The 10,182-nt window shown below is 41.5% G+C and overlaps 1 protein-coding gene across 1 annotated transcript; it reads right to left on the reverse strand.

Annotated features, from left to right (window-relative positions):
- Positions 1–5,138: 5,138 nt before the first annotated feature.
- LOC128857711 (protein toll-like) lies at positions 5,139–9,373 on the reverse strand. The gene is made up of 3 exons (XM_054093454.1): positions 8,642–9,373; positions 7,736–8,583; positions 5,139–7,468 (listed from the first exon to the last, which is right to left on the reverse strand). Exons 1-3 carry the CDS (start codon positions 9,371–9,373, stop codon positions 5,203–5,205), a joined length of 3,846 nt encoding a protein of 1,281 aa, XP_053949429.1. The 3' UTR covers positions 5,139–5,202.
- Between the last annotated feature and the right edge of the window lie 809 nt (positions 9,374–10,182).

Raw genomic sequence — 10,182 nt, forward strand, 5'->3', positions numbered from 1 at the left:
ACCACTTCACTCCACTTCATTCCACTTCACTTCTCACCGAATGACGCAGAGTGCATGGTATGTGCGCACAGGGTTGCATTGCAAATGCAACTACATACGTATTTTTTTAAATTTTTTTTTGTGTGATTACTCAGATGGAACGGAATGTAGCGATTACTTGTTGGGAGTTCCTTTTTTATTGCAATTTGCTGATTTTTTATTTCTCATATAAAAAAAAATCACATTTTATTGTCACTTTCAACTGCAATTGTTGTTGTTGTTGCTTCTCTGTTGTGAAATGACTCGTTAGTAACATAATAACTTGTTATGAGTCTACATAGTTGGGTGATAAAACTTATGTGAATTTAAAGAAATTTTACATTCTCTACTCCTGAGAGCCTAAAGATTCTAAAGATAACCATGCGAACAGCAATCTTTGTTTCAAATAAACTGGTTTAGCTGAAAATTGTTTACAAAATCGACACAAGTTCATGTGATCAAAATACCTTTAACAGTGACTTATTTCCAACAAGTAAATTGTGGACCTGCTAGCGCTGCCTCGAATCCGCTGCTGCTTTGAAACTCGCAAGAATATTTACCACTTGGCTTTAACGAAACTTCAGTAGCCCTCCGATTTTCTCAAACAAATACCAGATTTGGGTTTTTTAGGTGATTACAGGTATCCATTTATATAGCGCTAAGCAATGATCGTCTTCCTGGGAATATCTCACAACATCTACAGAAATCGTTCTAGTGAATCTCTAATATAGCTGTCTGCAAGGGAAGCCAGTTTTGTGCACTGCTATCGTCCAAACAAAGTTAGGTCAGGTTATTGTCATTGAGTGCTCCAGCTAGATGGAGCTCCCCTACTCCTCCGCATCCCAACAGCGGTTAGTATTCTAGTAGTATTCCTAAGGGTATATCTTGTCTACGGAGATTAAACGGATATCTCGTGCGTTGAGCTCCCATATTGATGGTCAAAGCTCTTAAAGGAAATGGGTTTCAATTATCAACTTTTCCAAGCAATTCCAAAGCTTTTGCCAATTGAGTGTTTAAAAAGAGGTAGCCAGTGTATCACTAATTTCAGTGGCAGACTAATTCGTGAAACGCAATTTCAGAGTTGCTCTGTTTAGTTTAGAGGGAGTGCCAGGTAATTGAGCTGAGCTTAATTGGGCTTCCAAGGAACATGCGGTCTATAACTTGAGGTATTGGCTGAAGTCACTGTTAATAATATCTAGCGTAGAACTTCCATGTAATTGTAGGACTATCAGGATAAATAGCAGCCCTTGCGAGGGACCCACTTCGTCCATTGTGATACCATACAGGAGGAAAGCAGAAGGAAATTGGAGGATAACGACGAACAGTGACTAACTTGCATTCATATTAGCCGCTTCAAGCTACTGATGATTTTCAACGGATGTGTGATATTTAAGCCGCCTACAGGTGTAGCGAAGAGGAAGAGCCCAGATGTCTAGAGCAGCTGAGAAGAAGGTGCTGAGATGATTCCACCTCGCCCTTCAGAGAGCTTCTGCAAAAAGGACTTGACGCAAGACAAGGACTCACCGCATGGACACCTAACGGACAATGTCCGGTAAGGATACCTACCAAATTCGAGAGCTGCATCTTTGTCACCCTGAGAAGTTCACTCGAGCGCCCCCGATTTTGCCGTGGCCAGAAGGACTTAGCGAGTTCGCACGTTTGCCCACTAGCCCAGACGCGAGGCCCATCTCTCTAGGAGCAGACCACAGATTATCAAGGAAACCCCGATCTTCTCATTTTGCGATGAAACCGTCTCCAGGATGCTCTGTCAAGCCCGCTCATAAGTCCAGCAGCCAACTTAGCGGTCATATGATTTATTAGCACACACGAATCCAGTTATTTGTTTATGAGAGCCTTATGAGAGCGGTGAACAGAGAGCAAACTTAATGAAGTGAAGACGCATGCTTTACTTATCTTTCTTAGCCTAGGTGCAGTTGGGTAGGTTCTAGTGAAATGTTTGTATTTCGAACAAACTTCGGCTCCAATACACTCCACACGAGCTTTGGCCCATCTATGTACTCCTGTTTCCCCAGTTTTCCCAACCAAACGTAATTTAACCAAAAATGTCATGAACAGCGATTACAACGATAGTCGTTTAATCCATCCAAAGTGCTTTTGTACACCATTTGTATGTACACACATACATATGTACATGCATACTTCGCCAATCACATGGGCATGTTTGTATTGACCACGAATTTGTTGGCGGACGCTGTTCAATGCAATCGCCAAACCGCAAAGCACACAAAATCAACCGCATGCAATCACTGAATGTCGGCTGGAAGTTTGTTATTTGCCTCCCTCTACCTTTTCCGCCCCACTTCGCAGTACTTCTTGAACCCTACACCCACACGCACACAAAAGTGGTTTTGGATGATTGTCCCGACGAAACTGTGACAAGAAACAGGCCGCAAAGAAACAAAAAACAATAAAACAAAAACAAAACAGTTCACGTTATTAGAATTAGTTGCAAAGTTACGAAGAGCATTTCGAACTGCATTAAGTGCATGTTGTGGCACACATTGGCCAAAGGGCGGCGCAAAAACAAAAATAATATTTTATTAGAGGACGAAAGTCACACCAACAGAAGAAATCCTTCCATTCCTTCATGATTTACCGCAAATGTATTTTCGCGTGCAGTTAATTTACTTACTACTCTTTGCTTCTTCTGTTACTGCTTCGACTACTTTTCAGCTGACAGCTGACAGTTGACATGACAGCTGCTGTGTCGATAAAGTGCCATTATCGGTGTGTGTGCTTTTCTAACTATTTGTTTGGCATTTGTTGACAAATGAAGATATTCTCGGTTAGTAAGGTGGGGGCCTGCAATTCGTTTTTTTTATTTTTTACACATTCATTTTTTTTTAATTTGGCTGTGCCAAATTTAATCGTCACCCTAACAGCTTACCGATGATGTTTTCTAAATGAACGATAGGAGCAACAAATGGGAATGAAATATATTTTTTAGGAGTTAGTGCCAGTGATTCGAGAATATGTGGTTAACTATAAAAAAATTAAATTAATTCTACACTAGTATGTAACCCCCGAAAATCGGGTGGGCTTTTTTCACACGGAAAGTAAACAACATATGTGACACTTTTATATATTAAAAGTTATGATGATTAGAAAAGTGTATATTTTTATTCATATGTAATATGTAAGAACTTATGCATATAACATTTTTTGTCTCTCTCTCCTCATTTTTTAAAACTATTTAAAATTTTGAGTTTTGCAAAAAGGATCAAACGCACACAAAATTTGTAAATACATACATACGTTTAAATATTGTAGTTCAATTGTACCATATATGAACGAAATCAAAAGTGGATGCTTCTACCAATCATATCCAATACATGACGTTTCAAACATTTATCACTTACTTACCTGCTATATTCCTCCACTTAAAGTAGGAACTCTTCTACGAACCCTTCTTGGTCGTCCTCTAGGCATATTTTAAAATTAAATATGGATGTATTTTTTTCTTAAAATAAATTCTATTTTGCGTCTGTCCAAAACTCTTTCTAATTTGCACTGGTACCGTTGTTTCAAGTGAATTGACAAATTTCAAGTCAATTGTCAATTCATACCAATTATTGCCATCACAACAAAATTTTGAAAAAAAATCGCAGCACCCGTTGGGACTATGTTCATGAATACATATTTATTAGTAAAGACATTAAAACAAAACAATTATTGAGAATCCAAATGTACACAATGCTGTGCTCATTAGAAAGAGAGCTAAACAAAGCAAACGTACTCATATAATATATATGCGTATATTTGTGTGTCATCCCGCTGTTATCAATATGAAAATTTTGATAACTTTACACGCAAATATTTCATGAACAAATTAACCAATTTTAATTTTTATAATTTTCCGGAAATATGCTCATCAAAACCTTTCTTTTGATAAATATTTCATATCTGTACATATTGTAGTTTAGTCAGAATAAGCGCCATGTTTTAAAATAATAATATAGAAGATTACAGCAGCAATTTAAAAACTTTACCGAAAACTTATAGAATTTAGTTTACAACTACAACTGGCAACTTTCCAGAGACAATTAAGTAGTAAACACTGAAACGAATCTTTGTGGAAATAGCGTAGCAGTTTCTAAGGTAAAATTAGATTTTCTTAAGGGCGCATTTTTAAGAGCAGCATTTCGGCTTTTAAGTTTTCTGAAATATGCCACCCTATTCAAATTTTTCCCCTTCAAATACTACTAAGCCCTTTAAGGATTTTTATTTTTACAAATGAGTAATTTGGTCACGGACAACTAAAAATAAAAAGAATTAAAAACATTTTGTAGGCATCTGCATTCTTCTTAAAGTGTGGCAACCCTATTCAATATTTAGTACAATTTAAAATACTTTGCATATTTTTAGCATTTAGGTATATTTAATATAATTAATATGTAATAAAAATTTCCAAAAAATATATGGCAACCCTACTCAATACACATAACTTTAACTTAAAATTTTTAAATAAAGTCATTACTATTTATATATATATTTAAAACTATATATTTCTTTTTACCTTTCAAAGCTGATGGCAACCCTGCTATACGACTAAGCTATTTAAGCGCTTTTATTTTTTCAACTAAGTAATTTGGGCACGAAAAAATAAAAATAAAAAGAATTAAAAGAATTTTGTAGGTGCTGGAATTTTTTTAAGTTTGGCAACCCCATGCAATACTTTTTATCATTTAAAATACTTTGCCTATTTTTAGCTGGATGCCAATATAAATTTTCATTTAAGTATAATATATTATGATTAGTGGGAAATAAAATTTTACCAAAAATATGTGGCAATATGTTTGGCTTCGCATTTTTAAATAAAATCACTACTATTTATTTATATACACATTTAAAACTATATATTTATTATTGCCTCTAAAATCTTTATGGCAACCCTGGCTGAAATTGAATACTCAATACCTTTTTGGACTCAAGCAAACCGCAGTTCTCTTAGAAAAGGGAATTTCCAATCAACAAAATATTAAAATAAAATTCAAAATCAAATGCATTTAAATATCGTCTAATCTAGCGCCCGCCAATTTCTTAAATTTCGGATTAAATTATGTATTTATAGATTTATGCATTTATTGCGCAATTCGCCTTACAATAATCTTAATAATAATAATAAACCGACGCAACCTTTTCCACACAATACACTCCCATTGTTTACGCTCTCAGCCCAGTCGGCTGCAGAGAAATTTCATCGGTGCGTCTCTTCGTCCGGCCCTCGCCCTGCCAGCCACGTCGTGAATGCGGCATAGCGTAGCGCAGTTTTTCCCAAAACCATGGCTCGCCCCACTTCAAGTACGTATTCATTTTAAGATATGCGCGCAGCTCTTGATCTAACAGCTCCATATCCACCGAATCGCCATAGATCACAAGTATGATGCGCGAGCGCCCTTCATTTAGTGCGCACTGATGCGCCATGCGAAATTCCATGAGCGCCCATTCGGATTGTATAAAATGCTGTGACAATACAATGATCGTGCGTCGCGATTGCTCTACAGAATCGATGATTTGCTCGGAAATGAAAGCGCCCGCTAACCAGTCGCGCACGTGTATGCACACCTTAAATGCGGGCGTGCCCTGCTCCAAGCCAGGCACTAACTCGTGCTCGACAAAATGCTCATCCTGATGTGTGTATGAGATGAAAGCGTCATACTTGCGGTCGCAGTCCAGCTCAGCCTCACTAATACAACATAGGCACCAGCGATGTGCATAGAGCCAAATTTGTAATTGCAGTTTGTATTTGTAGTAGAAAAGCGCGGTGGTGATCACTGACAAGCTGAATGCCGACAACCAAATAAAGGTTAACACCACTGACGTACGGACGCCCAAATCGGGTAAGCAGAAGTCATGGTAAGACAACTCGACAAGTGGCGCCAATTGTGAGTTCTCGCAACGCACATCAAACATATCCGAAAAGCGCATGCGATTGCTTTTAACGAACGCATGCAGTAATTGCGCACCACAGTCACATACCCACGGATTGTGCGACAGGTACAATTTATTCTTCGATATGCTACTGTTTAATGTGTGAAGTAATTGTGCGCTCAAACGTGTCAGCCTATTGTGGCGCACATCAAGCACGCGCAAGCTGTTAGTGGTGTGATTCGGCGCACTCAGCTGATCGCACAAGTGAGAAAGTGAGTTATTATTCAGACCGAGCAACCGCAAACTGCGCAGACCATTGAAAACATCGCAAGCTTCAGCGCTTGTCCAATTCAGCCGATTGTGATCCAGTAATAGAATCTTGAGGTGTTGTGCCTCGGCAAAGCAGCCGGACGCAATAGTACGCAATCGATTACCATCTAAACGAAGTGTCTCAAGTCCATGCAGAGGAGGCAGGATTTCTGCACTCAACTGCAAAAGTCGATTTCGCGATAGACTCAAATTCACTAATTTAGTAGATGGATGAAATAAACCCAACGGCAAAGCTTCCAGTTGGTTGCGGCTCAATTCCAGCACTTGCAAATTGATTTGTGCGGCAAAAAGCCCAGTGGGTAGCACACGCAATTGATTCGCCCGGAGTAGGAGCGATTTAAGTGATGGCAGCGGCGCGAAGATGCGCGCGGGTAGTACAGTTATGCCGCAGCTGCTTAATGTGAGTAGTTCTAGCAAGCCGAGTGCTTCAAAGTCACCCTCACGTAAACGATCCGCCAGTTGATGACCACTCATGGTGAGTGCGCTCATACGACTTAGTGACCCAAATGATTTACGTGGAAAATCACTCAATCTCCCATACAACATCAAATCGCTTAAAGTCGCTGCAACAGGCGTAAAAAGACCCTGCGGTAGCTGCGTGAAATGCAAGTCGATCTTCAAACTGACAAGTGAGTAGAAAGCAATAAACAAATCGGCGTCCAATTGCTGCGCTGCATGCAAGGCACGGAACTGCGGATGCGCCAACAACTCCAAAACCGTAACTGTTTGCAAGTAGCTCAAGTTCTGACCAAGGTGACGCGCTGTTAGCAATGGTACGAATTCCAGATCATTCAGCTCCAAACTTGTGCACTGCTGCAACGCCAATTGTGCCAGCATTTCGGTGAATGGCAAACAGCGGTGCACACTTAGACTAACGATTTTGTGCATGCCACCCAGTAATGGTAAATTCGCCAACTGTTCGGTTGTTATAAGCGACTTTGTGTTAATAGCTGGCTTACAAAATATTTTGACGAAAATCTGTTCAAAAACTAGGATTTGTATTTGTATGTGGCCATGTGCGCTGCCGCAGTCGATAAAAACGCCGCTGGTACTATATGCGCAATTGCAGGTGCCATTTGATGCGATCTCAGCGCAAACGTCGGTGATGAAACTTTGATCGCCGCTGATGTTAGCCTGACAAAGACAGCGCCGTGGGAACAGCAGTGAAACAGCCAGCGCAATAGCTGTTAGTATTAATTGCAGAGGAATAGCTGAGTGCAACATTTGCCTGCTAATTTAAACACCTTTGAAACCCGCAATTGACTGACTCTGAAAGCATTGCACGCTTTTTTATTCTACAAGCACGCCTTTAGTGTTTTATTAGTACTATGAAAGAATTCAATTGATTTTATATGAATGGCTGCGCGTGGGCAGAACGAGATAAGCGTATCCGCAGTGCATGTAAATTAAATGTGTAGAATGCCTTGGAACTGCTGGTTGTCAGCTTTATCAGTTATTGCATTTCCACTGACAATTGAGCTTACGTCACACTAACGCCTGCGTCATCATCGTTTGCAGCGGAATTTCGTTAGCTCGTCTATTTGCACACTCTTCGCGCTCCCAGCTAAGTCGTGAATGCGGCATAGCGTAGCGCAGTTTTTCCCAAAACCACGGCTCGCCCCACTTCAAGTACGTATTCATTTTCAGATATGCGCGCAGCTCTTGATCTAACAGCTCCATATCCACGGAATCGCCATAGATCACCAGTATGACGCGAGAGCGCCCTTCATTTAGTGCGCACTGATGCGCCATGCGAAATTCCATGAGCGTCCATTCGGATTGTATAAAATGCTGTGATAATACAATGATCGTGCGTCGCGATTCCTCTACAGAATCGATGATTTGCTCGGAAATGAAAGCGCCCACTAGCCAGTCGCGCACGTGTATGCACACTTTAAATGCGGGCGTTGCCTGCTCCAAGCCAGGCAGCAGCTCGAGTTCAACAAAATGTTTGTCTTGATGAGTATATGAGATGAAAGCGTCATATTTGCGGTCACAGTCCAGCTCAGCCTCACTAATACAACGCAGGCATAGACTATGCGCGTACAGCCAAATTTTTAATTGCAGTTTGTACTTGTAGTAGCAGAGCGCGCCGGTGATTACCACCAAACTAAGTGTCGAAAAGTATATAAACATCCTAACTAGCTGCGCGTTGACACCTAGGTCAAGCGGGCAGAGGTCACGATAGGACAGCTCGATGAGCGGCGTCCGCTGCGCTTCATAACAGCTGATGTGTCTCACGTCAGGAAAGCGCACGCGATTGCTTCTCAGAAATGCATGCAACGGCTGAGCGCTACAGTCGCATGACCATGGATTATTATGTATACGCCCAGCAGCGTTTTGCTATCATTTAATGCACGCAGAGGGGCGCGCTCAAGTGCGTTAACTTATTTTGGCGCACATCAAGGAAGCTCAAAAAGCTGGTGCTCTGATTTGATGTGCCCAACTGATTGCACAAAAAACGCAGTGAATTGTTTTGCAGCGCAAGCTCAGTTAAGCTACGTAGCCCATCAAACATTGCACACGCTTCAGCGCGCGTCCAATCCAATTTGTTATGACTCAAAATTAAGCGGCGCAAATGACGCGTCTGCCTAAAAGTGCCGGGTGTTATTGTGTGTAACTCATTCACATCCACATACAGCTCGACAAGCGCATTGTGTGGTGGCAGAATATCTGCGCTTATACTACGCAACCGATTGTTTGTTAAGAACAGTTTTTGTAGCTTAGTTGAAGATTCGAAGAGCGCCGCTGGCAACGCTTCCAGTTGATTATCATTTAGATCTAACCTACGCAACTGGCGCTGTTGTGCCAGCAATGTGTCGGGCAGTAAACGCAACCTATTTGTCTCTAAATTAAGCCACGTTGATGCCACCAATGGGAAAAATATATACGCCGGCAGTAATATGATGCTGCAAGTCTGCAGTTTCAGCACCTGCAATGTGTCGAGTGCGGTAAAATCGTTTGCGCGTAAACGCCGCTCAAATTGATGGCCCAACAAGGCCAACTCTGTCAAATTACGAAACACACCGAATGTATTAGCAGGAATGGCGCGTAGTCTGCCCACCAAGTGGAGCTCACTCAGCGTTTGCGCCACTGGTGCAAATATTTCAGCTGGCAGTTGTACGAAATCCATTCCGATTGTCAGTACCTCGATGTGAGCAAACGGGCATAAAAGATCGTACTCCGCTGCTTCCCATGTAACATATTCTGTGGCATTTGCGCTAATAGCGTCAAACTCTCTTCATCCAGCGAGTGTTGCATGTTCTCCGCAAATAGCTCCAGTTGCCGCACATTTTGAAAATGACTGAAATTGTTGCCAAAATGCCGCTTCTGCAGAAATGTTATAAATTCCAGACCATTCAATTGCAAAACAACAATCTCTTGCAGCGCCAATTGTGTCAGCATTTCGGTGAATGGCAAACAGTGGTGTACGCTTAGGAAGCTGGCTTTGTGTAGGCCACCCAAACGTGGCAAACGCGCAAGCAGCTCCGTAGGAAAGCAGGGATGTGTGACATTGCAACCAGCTCCAATACGACCACTGCAGAAGATCTCGACTTCATTATTTGTGTGCACCGCGATCCGTATGTGAGCCGTCTCCGTAACATCGCTGCAGTGAATCATAGCCGACGCGCCGTAAGTACAATTGCAAGTACCATTCGAAGCGATCGCTGAACAGTCATCCTCGGTAAAGCTTTCCGGACCGCCGCTGTTCTGACAGAGGACAGTCCAGTAGAGCGACGCCCAGATGATGAGAAAAACTAAGCCCTCTTTGAATTGTAGACCACCAAGCGCGAACGACATTCCCGCACGTACAACAAAACGAACCGAAACACGCAGCCCGTTTGTTCACAGAACCTGGCGTGTTGTGCGAGCGCAATTTAAATATCAGTTGATACAACAGCGTCATTTAATTTAACAAAAGTTTTTTTTGTAAATGGAAGT

Source organism: Anastrepha ludens, chromosome 3, assembly GCF_028408465.1.
Source record: "Anastrepha ludens isolate Willacy chromosome 3, idAnaLude1.1, whole genome shotgun sequence".
NCBI classification, from domain to species: domain Eukaryota; kingdom Metazoa; phylum Arthropoda; class Insecta; order Diptera; family Tephritidae; genus Anastrepha; species Anastrepha ludens.

Coding starts and splice junctions, on each gene's coding strand:
- LOC128857711 (XM_054093454.1), bottom strand. CDS start 9,373: ATGGATTTCGTACAACTGCCAGCTGAAATATTTGCACCAGTGGCGCAA. Junction 8,584..8,641: donor GCTTTTTGAGCTTCCTTGAT/GTGCGCCAAAAT, acceptor ATTAAATGATAG/CAAAACGCTGCTGGGCGTAT. Junction 7,469..7,735: donor CAAACGATGATGACGCAGGC/GTTAGTGTGACG, acceptor TTAAATTAGCAG/GCAAATGTTGCACTCAGCTA.